The 14,954-nt window shown below is 33.7% G+C and overlaps 3 protein-coding genes, 2 non-coding genes and 1 pseudogene across 6 annotated transcripts; 4 read left to right on the top strand and 2 right to left on the bottom strand.

Moving 5' to 3' along the window:
- Nucleotides 1-2,393: 2,393 nt before the first annotated feature.
- Nucleotides 2,394-4,181, top strand: Y39A3A.3 (uncharacterized protein). Its single transcript, NM_065095.6, has 5 exons — nt 2,394-2,593; nt 2,639-2,965; nt 3,024-3,128; nt 3,819-3,934; nt 3,983-4,181. The coding sequence occupies exons 1-5, from the start codon at nt 2,404-2,406 to the stop codon at nt 4,100-4,102; spliced, it is 858 nt and encodes a 285-aa protein (NP_497496.4). The 5' UTR covers nt 2,394-2,403; the 3' UTR covers nt 4,103-4,181.
- Nucleotides 4,182-4,886: 705 nt separating this feature from the next.
- Nucleotides 4,887-7,300, bottom strand: srz-86 (annotated as a pseudogene). The gene is made up of 3 exons: nt 7,007-7,300; nt 6,784-6,954; nt 4,887-5,141 (listed from the first exon to the last, which is right to left on the bottom strand). Coding segments are annotated over exons 1-3 (720 nt in total).
- Nucleotides 7,301-9,784: 2,484 nt separating this feature from the next.
- On the top strand, nt 9,785-10,119 carry ins-16 (INSulin related; the record flags this gene model as incomplete). The annotated part of the gene is made up of 2 exons (NM_001381761.1): nt 9,785-9,923; nt 9,975-10,119. 2 exons carry the CDS (start codon nt 9,785-9,787, stop codon nt 10,067-10,069), a joined length of 234 nt encoding a protein of 77 aa, NP_001367970.1. The 3' UTR covers nt 10,070-10,119.
- Nucleotides 10,120-10,422: 303 nt separating this feature from the next.
- Nucleotides 10,423-10,567, bottom strand: Y39A3A.9. Its single transcript, NR_052123.1, has one exon. It is a non-coding gene; the product is annotated as an Unclassified non-coding RNA Y39A3A.9 (non-coding RNA).
- On the top strand, nt 10,423-10,567 carry Y39A3A.8. Its single transcript, NR_052124.1, has one exon. It is a non-coding gene; the product is annotated as an Unclassified non-coding RNA Y39A3A.8 (non-coding RNA).
- Nucleotides 10,568-13,071: 2,504 nt separating this feature from the next.
- Nucleotides 13,072-14,012, top strand: Y39A3A.2 (PAN-3 domain-containing protein; the record flags this gene model as incomplete). The annotated part of the gene is made up of 4 exons (NM_065094.1): nt 13,072-13,233; nt 13,281-13,379; nt 13,427-13,751; nt 13,804-14,012. The coding sequence occupies 4 exons, from the start codon at nt 13,072-13,074 to the stop codon at nt 14,010-14,012; spliced, it is 795 nt and encodes a 264-aa protein (NP_497495.1).
- Nucleotides 14,013-14,954: the final 942 nt, after the last annotated feature.

The raw sequence follows: 14,954 nt of genomic DNA, 5'->3' as shown, positions 1-14,954 counted from the left end.
TCATAATAAGGCTGAAGCCATTCAAGATCTTTAGGATTAACACCTATCATACTTATGCAAGCATACTCACTGTTTCAAATCTTTGAAACTTGAAATTTTCTTTTCTAAAATGTTTCACCTGTTTCTTGAACTACTGAATTTAAAAATACGTGACTATAAACAGCTGCATATTTTTCAAATCCAAGTCAGTTTTCAAATTGCAAATAAAAATCGGCGTAACTTGGTTCAAGCTATAGATTTGTTTGAATTCTGGAAAAAACATTGAAAGATTGCGTTGAAACGAAAATCGAATTGAACTTTCAGTTAACTCTACCTACGTGCATACTTGTGATAGCTGATTATTCAATTGGAGATTCGAAAGCACTGGACATCCTCTTCAATTTAGACTTTCCATCAATACCTGTAACAATCCAAGTGTCATATCTTGTTTGTAATTGGCAGAATGTGAAATTGCTTTTCTCTTCATTCAAATTCAAAAACTTTGTGAAAGTTATTTTTCGAAGAACTGATAATGATGTGCATCCACACATTATACCTATAGACAATTCGATTTCATAATTAAAAAAATTTGTTTGGTTTCAATTTTCAGCTAAAAATTTTTTTTTTGATCCTTGATCTCATAGTTCAATGATTTTTTTTGAATTGTTTTTGGTTTTGGCTAGGGCTCCCACGTGGGCGCCGCATAAAAATTTTAGTTTAATGGAAAAAAATAAGTTGCCAAATTTTGATACCATACATATTGTGTACACATTCGACCTGTTGGTGTACACCTGCACAATTTCCTTTAACCGAGAAAAAGGCATAACAAAGCAACGTTCAAATATAATTCTTGGAGGCAGCTGGGGAGGTAGGAGGCAGCTGGGGAGGTAGGAGGCAGGAGGAGGCAGAGTCAATAGGTTTTGGCGTTCTAGACGGTTTTACAACCATCTGACGATCAAGAAATAACAAAGGTATTTGATCTTGGTATGCAGAATGCTAAAAAATTATTAATTTGGTATGCGGGCGAGGACCAAAATATATTTTGGACCTAAATAAAAATGTGGTTTTTTTTAGAAAAAGTAGATTTTCGATTAATTTTGATTTTTTTTCCAAAGAAAAAATTATTAAAAAGGATTAAAAATTACCAACAAAAAAACCAAAAAGAAAACCCAGAAACACAAGTTTTGTCATAATTCAGCTGTTCATCCTCACGCGTATTTTTGAAATCAGTAGTTTAAAAAACAGGTGGAATATTATATTTTATATTTTTTCAAGAAAATTGCACGTTTAAAATATTTGAAATAGAGGTCCAGTTTGCAAGCAAGCACATGAATATGATTAATTCCGAGAATCTTGGATCAATAACAGATCCAGTTTCAACCGTCCTACTTTTTGCATTTTTCTTAATATTTTTTCTCTTTGGCATTATACTAGTATTTGTTCATTATTTCACCATTTTCCCTATTTATTTGTATATACACAAATTAAATCGTATAAAAGACACGGTATTTGGTTATAAATAATCAAAAATAAAACCATTCTTTAGGTGTTCCCGAATATAGTTCATCACTTTTTTCGAATCGGAAATGTTCACTAGAATTGCAATGTAGTTGAAAACTTTTATTTATTAATAGTAAGAATAAGTCTTAATTTTTGAGAAAAACTGTTTGAAACTCAATAAGTTTTCATAAAAGTACTAAAAACATTCCTGAAATATTCCTTTTTTGAGAAAAAAATCGAGACCAATTATATAATATGCTTTTAAAGTTATTTCATAATGGACCCATTTTGATCGAATTTTTTGTTGTTGCAAAACCACAATTGCCTTTGAAATTTCAGTTAACTCTACCTGTGTGCATACTTTTTATAGCTAATCCTTCGATTGGAATTTCGAAATCACTTGGTATCCTCTACGGCATAGACTTTCTAGCAACACTTGTGATAATCCAAGTGTCATATCTTGTTTGTAATTGGCAGAAATTATTGTTCTCTTCATTCAAATTCAAAAACTTTGTGAAAGAAGTTATTTTTCAAGGAACTGATAATAATGCCCATCCACACATTATACCTATGGACAATTTTATATTATAATTCAGTAAATTGCTTTGAATTTTCTTTGGTTCTGGCAGTTAGTTTTGTTTTGAGTTAAAAAATATTTTAATTTAACATTTCTCAAGAAACAGTTACGGCGGCTCATAAAATGACCTGAAATTAGTTAAAATTGGAAGTTTAACCGATTTGTCAATGCCACAGCGGCTGGAAATATTAGCCTATTCGATCAGAGACTTGTAAAAAAACCAAGAATTCCGATGACTAAGCATCGTGTGGGAAGCTTTGCGAAAAAAGTCGATGTGTCCCATGTCCCCCAATGAGTCATCTTTAATTGATTTTCTCATCGCAGTATGTTCCATCACTTTTCGTCAAATGTCTATTCAACTGTTCATCATTTTCTTTTATTTCCTAGTCTTCCCAGCTTCAACTATATTCCAGTTCCGTCAATTCCCACCTGCACCAGTATCAGATAAAGGGAAAAACTGTCCAGATGGGGAGTTTGTATACGGAATTCGAGTTGGAAACGATGGTCTGGAAATTTTTTGCAGAAAATTTGGAACTTGTAAATAAACTTATACATTTATTTGCCTATTTCATGAAATTTCAGCCAGCTTAAGCATCGAGATGGATCCTCTTAACACCGACGGCAACATCAAGTACTGCTCGGGCTCCGGAGTCATAGTTGGACTTTTCCGCACTGAAAACGGTGACACACATCAGCTGTGCGAGCACACCAACGATGCCTGGCATGGTGCATCGTGCTCAAGAGGTTTTGCAGTTTGTGGTATAAAGGATAAGAGAGATGGTGGGCTTCAAACATTTGAAACTTTTTTGAAGGATTTTCTGGAATGCTGTAAGCTTCCAAAAGTACTGAATTTCCAATGCAAGCCGGAATTCTCGTTGAATTTTGCTGCAGAGCGGGACAATCGGGAAGGTAGGGATTTTTTCTGGGCAGAAGTGAATAGAGTGTGAAGTAAATGAGATTTTTTTAGGTCCCAATGCAGTTACTGATAGCTTCAAGCTAAATATATCCCTTACTACGAGTGATGGAGAAGATGAAATGCTGACTCAAGAGGAGAGAAGTGCTGTTGCTGATTGTAAGTTTTATTGGAAAATTGAACAACTTTAGTAAAAAACTATCGAGATATTTAAATTCAGCATGCCGAAAAACCAAATTTTTCAGGTTTTCATACTAAGTTTTCCGAAACAGTTAAATAATTGCTTATTAGTCATGGGTAAGCGGCACACGATTTTCCGGCAAATCGGCAACTTGTCGGAATTGAAAATTTCCGGCAAATCGGCAAATTGTCGGAATTGAAAATTCCGGCAAATCGGCAAATTGCCGGGATTGAAAATTTCCGGCAAATCGGCAACTTGTCGGAATTGAAAATTTCCGGCAAATCGGCAACTTGTCGGAATTGAAAATTTCCGGCAAATCGGCAAATTGTCAGAATTGAAAAATTCCGGCAAATCGGCAAATTGTCGAAATTGAAAATTTCCGGCAAATCGGCAACTTGTCGGAATTGAAAATTTCCGGCAAATCGGCAAATTGTCGGAATTGAAAATTTCCGGCAAATCGGCCAATTCTCGGAATTGAAAATTTCCGGCAAATCGGCAAATTGTCGGAATTGAAAATTTCCGGCAAATCGGCAAATTGTCGGAATTGAAAATTTCTGACAAATCGGCAAGCTGCCAATTTGCCGATTTACCGAGTGGCAATTGCCGCCCATCCCTGTTATAAGTATCATAAGTTGACAAAACAAAGTTTGACAAATCTAAAATCCCAGCCATCATCTACAGTGTCCAGCGATATGGTTTATCGGAAACAGGCACAACCTATAAAATGAAAAATGTTACCAAAATATTGCCACTAATAAAGGATGCTGTTATGAACCCACGACAAGTTGGTTTTTTTCTTCTTAAGACTTTTTAAGTAAAGATATACTTTTAGGAAAACTCGCAATACACGATTCCGGCAAAAACATACACCATGGTTATTCAGAAAGTTATAACGTGTGGGAATTATCAAGTTTCACTGCCGGAGAGATTTCAGAAGTTTACAAGCAACTAGTGAACTTAATATCAAGATTTTCGGTGTTCTGTTGTACATATGAAGTATTTTTTTATAATCACATGAAAAATTGAAATTTTTTACCTTTTTAGACCAAAAATGGTCCAAAAAAAAAGAAACACGAAAGCGGAAAATTCGGCAAGTTTGCTGCACATCTCTGACCATTATGGTTGTCATTTAAAGGTGGAGTAGCGAAATCTGGGAAATATTTTTAATTGACTCCAAATTTTCCCCTGATTCCAAATATCTAAGTGACAGAATTCAAAATAATTTCCCTGATTTTATTTATATTTGAGCTTGAAATCGCGATTTTCATTTGTGCATCACTTTTTTAAATGCATGCCGAAATGAATTCTCCTTGGAGCGCATTTGCCTCATTCAATTTTCTCCATATATGTTTACTTCTTGCAATTTTTCAGCAATTTTTATTCATTTTTATCGTATATTATTGAACTTTTTTTTGAAAAATATATTCTTTCGTGTCAATTGAACATTTTATTAGCATAAAAATAAATGAAAATAGCTGAAAGTTGAATGAGGCGAACGCGCTCCAAGGAGAATTTATTTCGGCGCACATTTGAAAAATCTTATGGGGACGTTAATGAAAATCGCAATTTCAAGCTCAAATACACAATTAGAGAAATTTTTTTGAATTTTTTCACATGGATATTCGGAATCAGGAGAAAATTTGGAGTCATTTAAATACATTTTACAGATTGAAAAATTGAAATGCAATTTTTTCGACTGAAAAAAAACAGTTTCATGCAAAAAAGTATTTATTTAGTTATGAGATCGTATTAATCATCGGTATCATGTGTGGGTGCACAGAATTATCCGTTTTCTCGAGAATAACTTTCACAAATTTCTTTAAATTAAACGTAGAAAAGAACAATTTCACTTCTTGCCAATTGCATCCAAGATATGATATTTGAATGACTACAGGGGTGGTTATAAAGTCAGTATATGAAAGAATCATCATTATTTTTCGAGTTTCCATTGTATCACTGAATACAAAACATAAAAAAAGCGGCAAAGTTATCTGTAATTTTACAGGAAATTGGAAAAAAAAACTTTTTTAAATTTTGTTGTACTGTGTTTAACTTACAGTTTTGACTAGCGGGCCCTGCGGGCCCGCCAGTTGTAGGGGGTGTAAGGCGAGTACCCCTGCCGAGCGTAGGTTCTCGGCTTCGCCTCGAACCTGTTAGAGGGTTCGTGAAAATTTCAGTAGGTCAATGGGAGTCTTCTTGATTTTTGAGTTCGGTTTGACCAAAAACAGATGCACCCGATGAATCAGTTAAAGCTGAGTTTTGATTGATTGAAGTTTGAGGAGGATTTATATGGGGGGAGACGTACCCATATTTTGTATAAAATCGAGTATTTCTATATAATATTCGAATCCCGAATACTCAAAAAAAAAACAAAAAAGTTTGTCAGTTGGTAGAATTGAACCCACTACCAAAATTTCCGCAGACATACGCACTAACTACTCGGCCATGCGGGAGAGAGGCAAAACTGAAAGTAAGGAAGGTAAATTTCTGGAGGGAGTCGTCTTTCGATTCCGCTTTCTTCAATTATGACTATTTGGGGAAAGAGGTTCGAAAACCGTTTATCACTGATAAGCCAGCGGGAAACCTAATTTTTGAAAATTTTATTACAGCATTGTACTCATTATTGAATTCCCGAAAGGGAGACGTACAGTTGAGGGCTATATCTTGTAAACAGACAGATGTATAGGATAAAAACAATTTTTGGCCTGAAAATAAAAAAAAATAATATCTCTTGGCAGAGCATTGCTAACCCGACGAAACTTCATCTTCCATTGGATAAAATCAAAAACTATGAATTAAAAATACATTCAGCACAACTTTAGTGGATAAAATGTTCAGGGGACTCAGGAAACCACTCCCCCCAGTACTAAATGTTTGAATTATTTTTTTCTTGAAAAATTTTCCCACTGAACTTTTTACACATTTTATATGTCTCGATGCGTCTTGATAAGACCTACACGTCAATTTTTAGAAAACTAAGAAAACTTGAAAACTGACCGAGTTATGATTGAAAAAGTAGATTCACGAAAATAGAAAAGTGTGCAAAATGTGGCACTTATTCGTCTTGCTCGGCCGACTCATAAAACTTTTCTTAATTCTGAGTTGAAAATCGTGTTCAGCGCACTTTTTTACGTGGGGTAGAAAAAAAAGTATCGAAAAAGATGAAGTAGAACTTGAGATAAAGACGAAAAACTACTTTTTCGGAAAAAAATTTTTTTTTGGCAAAATGGCATTTTTTGGCCTTTTGTTTTATCACAACTTTTTGCCTTTTGCACTTATGAACTCAAACTTTTTTTCAAAAAATCCACCTCTCTGAGTAGTATCTTGCACATAAATTTGGAACAAAACCGAGCAAAACCCGAATTTTAATTCAATTAAAACATGGTTTTTTGGGGGTAAAAAGAACAACAAAAATTTTTTTCAAACTGGGGAAAGCCGCCCTGAGCTCAGTTTTGCTCCAAACTTTGTGCAGTTTTTTGCTCCACCGTGGGGCAAAATATTTCTAGTAAGCTGTCAAATATTATAAAATTCAGTCAAACGGCTCTGGAGTTATTAATGAAAACGTAGTGTGACATTTTTTCGCAAGCCAAAAAAAACGCGAAAAAACGCGAAAAAGGGGCGGAGTCTGTACACTCGGCATTTATTAGAGGCTGCTTGGCAGATAAAGAATAAAAGGTAAATTTGATTAGAAATTAATTTTTGTGCATATCCCTGTTGTTCCGCTCGTTGTAAACTGCATATTATAGGAATATAGAAAAGTAATGAAAGGTTTGACAAAAGTATATTGAAGAAACGGTGGAACAGCTTGAAAAAAAATTATAGCTCAATATTCTATATTATAAATTAAAAAAAAAACACATACCGCATATGTAAATAAAATGTAAGGATTCATTTTTGTGACAAAGTCGTTTATCTCATACAGTGAGTATAGAATTAGAAATGCCAACTCTTTTAAGGTGAACACCAGGTAAATGTAAAATAGATGCTTGTAAATGTAACTCTGCGAAAAGGAAAACTTTGTGGGGAAATAAAACTGCAGAAATGTCTTAGCAGCGAGGAGAAATGTTAGACAGTGATAGACTTGAGCCATGATAAGGAGAATTGCACATGCCAAGACATAGGAGTAATTTAAGAATAAGAATAAAAAATTCCTGTAAATTTTTTGTTTTAGAGATTGATAGCAGATTTTTGGACAAGTTCGTTAAATTTTCTGAAACTAAAAAAAAAGATTTTCGAAAATTTATCGCTTTTCAAAAAGTTAAGAAAATTTTTCAAAAGTTCTTAAAGGAGGACTAACGGTTCGGACGATTTTGAACGTAACCGAACAACTTCTCAAAAAAAAAAAAATTTTTGTTGTGGCGGTTCAAAATTTTGAAAAAATTACGCTGATGTTAGCTAAAATCTAGAATGTTGGCCGCTTTTTCGTGTCACATCTATCCGAAGTTGACTTTTTTGAAATTGTCAACCTTTATTGCATATTTTTGTAGTTTAACTAACAAAGTTTAACTACCAAAATATGGAATAAAGGATGACAATTTCAAAAAAGTCCACTTCGGACAGATGTGACACGAAAAAGCGGCCAAAATTCTAGATTTCAGCTAAAATCGGTGCAATTTTTTCGAAACTTTTGAACCGCAATAAAAATTAAAAAATTTTGAGTAATTTCATTTTGAAATTCGTCCATTTAAGACTATTTTGGGCCTATGTTCAAAATCGCCCCAACCGTTAGTGCTACTTAAAAAAATGTTTTTAATATAAAAAATTCTTCTTTTTTTTTAAACAGATGCTCACTTTTTTCCAAAACTTGAATTTTTAGGAATTTTTTAAAATCATTTTTAAATTATTTAAAATTTAAAAAAAAATTGAAAAAAATCCAGAAAATTCTAGATATGGTTCTGGAAAACTAGAGAAATTCTTAGCAAAACTAATAATTATTTGTTTATGCCTAAAATTTGTTCATGATTTTTCCAAGTTTTGTTGGACAAAATTGAAAAAAAATCATAAAAGATTTAGTGGACATCTTTTAACATCTTTTAACAGTTACATATATTCGGTCATTACGGTGTATTTTCTGTCATTTTAAGCAAAAAATTGACTCTACTCCACCCCCGAAACTCACGTTATCACATTTTCAACACCGTGCGGAAACCAATTATCAATATAAATCGCCACACAAGTAATATAGATAATCAAAACGTACGATACTTTGACAATTCCAAAAAGTGACTAACAATATACGGAAGTCCCATGTCTTTTATCCGATTCAATTTGTGTATGTACAAGTACACGGGGAACTAGTCACGAAAAGTATGCCTACTACTATAACACCAGAAAAAAGACAGTGTGGAGAAAAGCACGGAATAAACATTTAATTACTGCACTGGTTTGAATTATAAACTCCTTAGTATACTTTCTCGCTAGTAAATTTATATATTGTTTTTTGAGTTGATTTGTAACCATTTTCAAAGTTTTCAAAGTTTTCTAGAAAATAATTTCATCAGCTCCAATGACCATTTCTTTTGAAATTTTCTTTCGACAGCTGATTTTCCATGTTTTTTTTTTAAATTCTGAGAAACATTTTCAGGCAGTGAAGGGGTGAAAAAATTGCCAAGAAACATGCTAGAAGTAAACTTAGCGTTTTTCCGTTGAAAACAGTAGTTTGACATATACAAACTTTTTCACATATGCAAAAGTTTTCCGCTATCTCCATTGTTTTTTTTTCTGCCTATCAACTTTTAAACATCCAAAACAGAGGGTAGGTGCGGTAAATTGCCGGTTTGCCCATTTGCCAGAAATTTTGATTTTCGGCAAACTGCCGGTTTGCCCATTTGTCTGAAATTTTTAATTCGGGCAAATTGCCGGTTTGCCGAATTGCCGGAAATTTTCCATTCCAGCAAATTTCCGGATTTCCCATTTGTCGAAAATAATTAATTCCGGCAAAGTAGTACCGGTTTGCCGGTTTGCCGATTTGCCGGAAAATTTGGTTTTCGGCAAAATGTCTTTTTGCCCATTTTTCGGTTATTTTTAATTCCGGGAATATGCCGGTTTGCCGATTTGCCGGAAATTATGATTTTCGGCAAACTGCCGGTTTGCCTATTTCTCTGAAATGTTTAATTCGGGCGAATTGCCGGTTTGCCGAAATTGCCGGAAATTTTCCATTCCAGCAAATTTCCGGATTTCCCATTTGTCGAAAATAATTAATTCCGGCAAAGTACCGGTTTGCCGGTTTGCCGATTTGCCGGAAAATTTCAATTTCGGCAATTCGCCGATTTGCCGATTTCCCGGAAATTTCACTTCCGGTAAAATTTCCAGCCTAATTTGCCGAAAAACAATTTGCCAATAATGCTCTGCAATTGCCTTTTTTTCCTTCAAATTCGGCAAATCGCCAATTTGCCGGTTTGCCGATTTGTCGGAAATTTTCAATTCCAGCAAATTGCCGGCCGATTTTTGCCGGAAAAAAAATCGTTGCCGCCCATCCCCCAGCAAAAATGCCACCAGTTGAAAACCAAATACCAATTTCTTGATCAGGTCAATCTACTTTTTTTTGCAACTGTTGTAGCCTACCAGATCCTAAACCCCGCCCCTACTAAAATATAAAATACCACACTTCAAAATTTTCAAAATCACTTTTACAATGCAAAGCCTACCAATTCTTGCCTGCCTCCTCACACTGTCAGTTTTTGCGCCGGAAATTCATGGCCGGGAGCTCAAACGTTGTTCTGTGAAACTTTTTGATATTCTAAGCGTAATTTGTGGAACTGAAAGTGATGCAGGTAACTCGATAAGGATATTTCTTTGCGAAATATAGCAGCATGTTTTTCCAGAAATTCTACAAAAAGTCGCAGTGAAATGCTGCCAGGAGCAGTGTGGGTTTGAGGAAATGTGCCAGCATGCCAACTTGAAAATCGACAAAATTTAATATCAAAATTGTTATTTATTTTTGTTAATTTGTTAATAAATATTATATTTAGTCATGTTTTGTACAAAAAAACAGTAGATTAATTTTTCCAGAATTTCAGCAAATTTGATAATTTTTACAAAAGTTTTATATTCTTTAAAAAAAATCAAAGAAATATTACCTTAAATTTTGAAAATTCAAAAAAATAAATTAACGAAAAGCAGAAAATCCAGGAATTCATAAAATCCGAGAATTTTTAAAAATTAAAAATATTCTGAAAAAAATTTGAAATTTCAAAAATGGATTAGGCTAAGGCTTAGGATTAGGTTTAGGCTTAGGATTAGGTTTAAGCTTAGGCTTAGGCTTAGGCTTCGTTTAGGCTTAGGCTTAGGCTGAGACTTAGGCTTAGGCTGAGGTTGAGGCTTAGGCTCAGGCTTAGGCTCAACCTTGGCTAAACTTCAGACTTGGTTTAGGCTTGAGCTTAGGCTTAAGAATAGGATTAGGCCTAGGCCTATGCTTGACCAAGGTTCAGACTTGGCTAAGATTTACGCGCTCCAATAGCATAGGCTTAGGCTTACAATTAGGCTTAGGCTTAGGCTTGGCGTCAGTGGCGAGCGTTAGCTCGCTTTATTTTGTCTGTTTTGTCTGTTTCTTTCTCTATCTTTTTTCCTATCAATTTCATTACAAAGATATCCAAATTAAATTGACAAGTCAACATTTTATTTTCTTTCCTTTTTTCTATCTTTCTCTCTCTTTTTTTCTCTTTCTCTTTCTCTTTTCTCAATGGGCCGAGGTCGATTATTGTGGTGATGACGGTATTTTTGAGATAAACAAGTCACTTTTCGGGGAATGCCTAAATTTGTTGTTTGGCTACTTTTTGAGAAAAAGGAAATTACTATGTGAAAATTAATATATCATATTTGAAATGGCATTGAAAAATTTAATTTGTTTCGAAAAAAATTGTGATTTTTCCAGAAAAAGCAAGTAAAATTCATCTAATGTCTTTTTTTTTGGGCAAAAAAATATTTTTTTTAAATATCTACAAAACCACATAAAATTGAAAAAAGACATTTGTAAAGTATTTCAAGATCAATTTGGAGTCCTCTAACTACAAAATAAACCATTTTAGAGGAGTTTCAAAATTGTGAATTTTTTGCCATAAATTGCCCATTTTTGCCACTTTTTAATAGTTTTTGATGGGTTAAACCTAGATTTTCTGAATTCTCCATATATGAATTGCCCGTTTTCAACAAATTTGGACAATTTTTTATTTTTTCCAAATTTTTTCAGCCATTATGAGCCATCATGCCCTTTTTTCGGGGGGAAAAATTCAAAGTCTTAAAAAAATTTTCATAAAACATTATTAAATTTCTAATTTGATTAAAAAAATATTCTAAAATCGTTTCAAACCGACTTTTTTCTAGTTTCAAAGTGCTCTAACACAAATAACATGTGTTCTAATGTTATATACATAGGTGTTGATAAACCACACACATTTTATGTGTCTACCGGAAATTAATTTTATTAAGTCGTTGTTACTTTTTCTGTTACTCGCATTTATGTTCATAATACAACCATGATATCGTACAAGTATTCAAGCTTTATCTCAGCTTTCGGCTTTATCCTAAGCCTTTTAGTCAATAGTGTCTTCCTTTTTCTAACCATATTCAAAATTAAGGGGATGTATGTAACATATAAACGAATGGTTATAACATTTTCCGTACAGGAATTTTGACCGAAAACTTCAATTTTTTTCAAACATTTTTTTAATAAGAAAATTTGGGACAAATTATAAAAATAAAGTTTAAAAAAATCGAGAATTTTCGATTTTTCGTAAAAAAATTTATTAGAAATCTACTGTCTTTTCTAAATTTTTTTAAATATTGGAATATATTTTAAATTATTAAATAATATCTCAAAATTTTAGAAAATTACCCTTAACTTTTTAAAAATCAAGGTTTTTTCCAAAATAAATAGAAAAATTAAAATAGTTTCAAATTTTGATAATCGAAAGATTATTTTTAAAAATTTAGAAAAAATTCGTAATTTTCATGTGTTTTTTTAAATAAAAATTAAAAATTAATAAAAATGTTTTCGATCGAACATCAAAAAATTTTCAAAATCAAAAATATTTTCGGTTTTTTAAAAAAGAATATCACAAAATAATTTAAGAGGTTTTGAAAAAATGTAGAATTCAATTAAATTATTAAAAAGTTGAACTTTTTTGAATAAAAAATTTAAAAAATTTGAAAAAAAATTTCAAATGATGTTACAAATTATTTTTTCAACAATTTTGTATCGAAATATATATTTGTTTAATTTTAAAAAATCGATACGCTAGTTTTTAACCCGAAATCAAACTTTTCCAGCCAACTCCCAATAATTGAGCCCAGAATGAGAATTGTGTTGAAATTTTGTTTATTACAATACTATTGTCGTTTTCAATAATTCACATGCTTCAAAAAAATTTTTAAACTTTTTTTTTGAAAAAATTGCGTCAATCTTTGCAAAAAAATTATTCAAAAACGCCCCCGAGTGTGCTGGAACTTGTAATGTTGGAATTGATCTAGAAACGTAATGGGAAAATTTCCGCATTTTTTTTAGATCAAATTTTTTTTTAGATCAAAAAAAAATTTTTAGATCGTAATGGGACCACGTGTGACAAAAAAAAGAAAGACAAAAATGTCCCTTTTTTAATAGCATTTTTGACCCGTTCTCGGAATTTCCTATTTTTCCTTTTTTTTTGTCGTTTTGTCTTTTTTTTTCTTTTTTTCAAAATTGAAATTTCTGGGAATTTCTCCTTTTCTCTTTTTTTTTCTCCCCCTCCCATCTATGCGTAAGCCTGAGCCTGAGCTTGAGTCTAAGCTTAAGCCTAATCCTAAGCCCCCTTAATTTTTTCAGGGGCATATTTAGTGAAGCCAGAATATAATATTTTTATTAGCGTCACAGTCATACAACCGCATGCTAATAAAAAACGAGCTACGTCTTGAAAAACGTAAATTTTAGTTGAACAAATCAAAAAAATGCTCTTGCTTTTTCTGACTTTCAACTACCCAGTCCTTATTAATGCTGATCTTAAACTAATAGAAATATACAGGCAAATACTCGGCGATAGTAATTACACCGAAATTATTGATTCGTGGAATTACTGTATGACGATTTGTTATTGGGATGTAAATTGTTTGGTGCATTGATTTTTAATTTTTTTTTAATGTTTTAAATTTTTTTAAAGGCTGTGCACAAAGTAGGAGATGGATGTCGACGATTTTCATATGGAAATATTACAATTGAACGATTTGAGCAGTCGTCTGAATCCATTGTAGCTTTTAAGGTGACAAAATGTTTTTTTTTGACCATAACCTTACCTTACTTTTTCAGCGAAACGAGACATCGGATCAGTGTCCTTTTCTCGCTTTTAACACAACGGAGTTGGAATGGCTCAATAATGACGTCATCCACAATTTGAAATTTTCCACTGATGACTTGTACTATCGCTTTGAGTTAACTCGCAGTGTGTGCCCTAAAAATTCAACTGTGTTTCCAAGAACCACTAAGAACGGAGTATTGCATGTTTGCCTTGAAGTTCGCTACTTTCCTGATGGTGCTGGTAAATCCTACGATGATGCTCGAGAATTGTGCAAGGAGGATAATGGGGTGAGCCTGACTGGGCCAGCACAGAATTCGGAGAGAGAATTTGTTAAAGGTTTGGATAATCAGTCAAGTTGCTTAAATATTTTATCACATTTATATTCCAGCATCAGTTCTTCAAAGAAAAGAGTTTATATTTCTTGATGGACGTGCGCTCAATCACAATGAACCACTAAACTTTGAGTTTGAAGATGAAACTCACGACGGAAGGGAAAACTACGGTTTCAATATCGGAGATCCAAACAGCGAGACAGTTCCAAATTACATAGTGGTCCAATATCAGCAGACAGGCGCCTATGCTATTGATATAGAGTAATTTTTATGATCTTGGAATTATTAGGTTGGTCAAAAAGTCTTTGCAAAATTTGTTTGTTTCTTCATTGCTCAGCGTTAATTTATTTTTTTCCAATTCTGTTTTTTTATTTGTATAGTACGTACTGTACATGCTTAATACATTTGAAAAGCCACAGTTGCAACGAAGCTCGTCGTAATATGTGTGCAGTATTAGGCGATAACTCTGTTTCCTACAATACCATGAAGTTTTGGTTTGAAAAGATCAAGAAAAAGAACTACGACCTCGATGATAAACCAAGATCCGGTCGCCCGCGTTTGGATATCGATGAGGATATTTCGAGAGCCCTGGAAGATGATCCAAGATCAATGTCACGAGAAATATCTGCGACTCTCAAGCGTCCCCACACAACCATCATCAACCATCTCCACGAATCCGGAAGGGTGCCAAAGTTCGGTCAACTCGTTCCTCACAATTTGTCCGATTCTCAGAAAAATTTGCGTTGTGACCTCTCTCTTTCGCTGCTCACTAGGAAACGAACAACAGACTGGGTAAAGGATATCACTACTGGAGATGAGAAATGGGTACTTTATGTAAACCATACCAGAAAGAAACAGTGGGTCCCGGTCGAGGAACACGCTGAACCTGACCTCAAAGGGGAACTTCACGAGAAAAAAGTACTTCTCTCAATTTGGTGGGACAGTATGGGTGTCATTTTTCGAGAGCTGCTTCCAGACGGCGCCACCATCAACGCTGACCTATACTGCATTCAATTGGAAAAGGTAGTCCATGCTCATCAATTACATCGCCCTAGAGGATCAAAATTGTTGCTGCTACATGACAACGCAAGACCTCATACAGCTTTGAAGACCCGCCAGAAGCTCCAGACACTCGGAATCGAAGTTTTGCCTCACCCACCGTATTCACCGGACTTGGCTCCTACTGACTACCATCTGTTCCGCTCCC

Source organism: Caenorhabditis elegans, chromosome III, assembly GCF_000002985.6.
Source record: "Caenorhabditis elegans chromosome III".
Classification (NCBI taxonomy): Eukaryota; Metazoa; Nematoda; class Chromadorea; order Rhabditida; family Rhabditidae; genus Caenorhabditis; species Caenorhabditis elegans.
The sequence above is the reverse complement of the archived record's forward strand: the minus strand, read 5'-3'. Positions and strand labels throughout refer to the sequence as shown.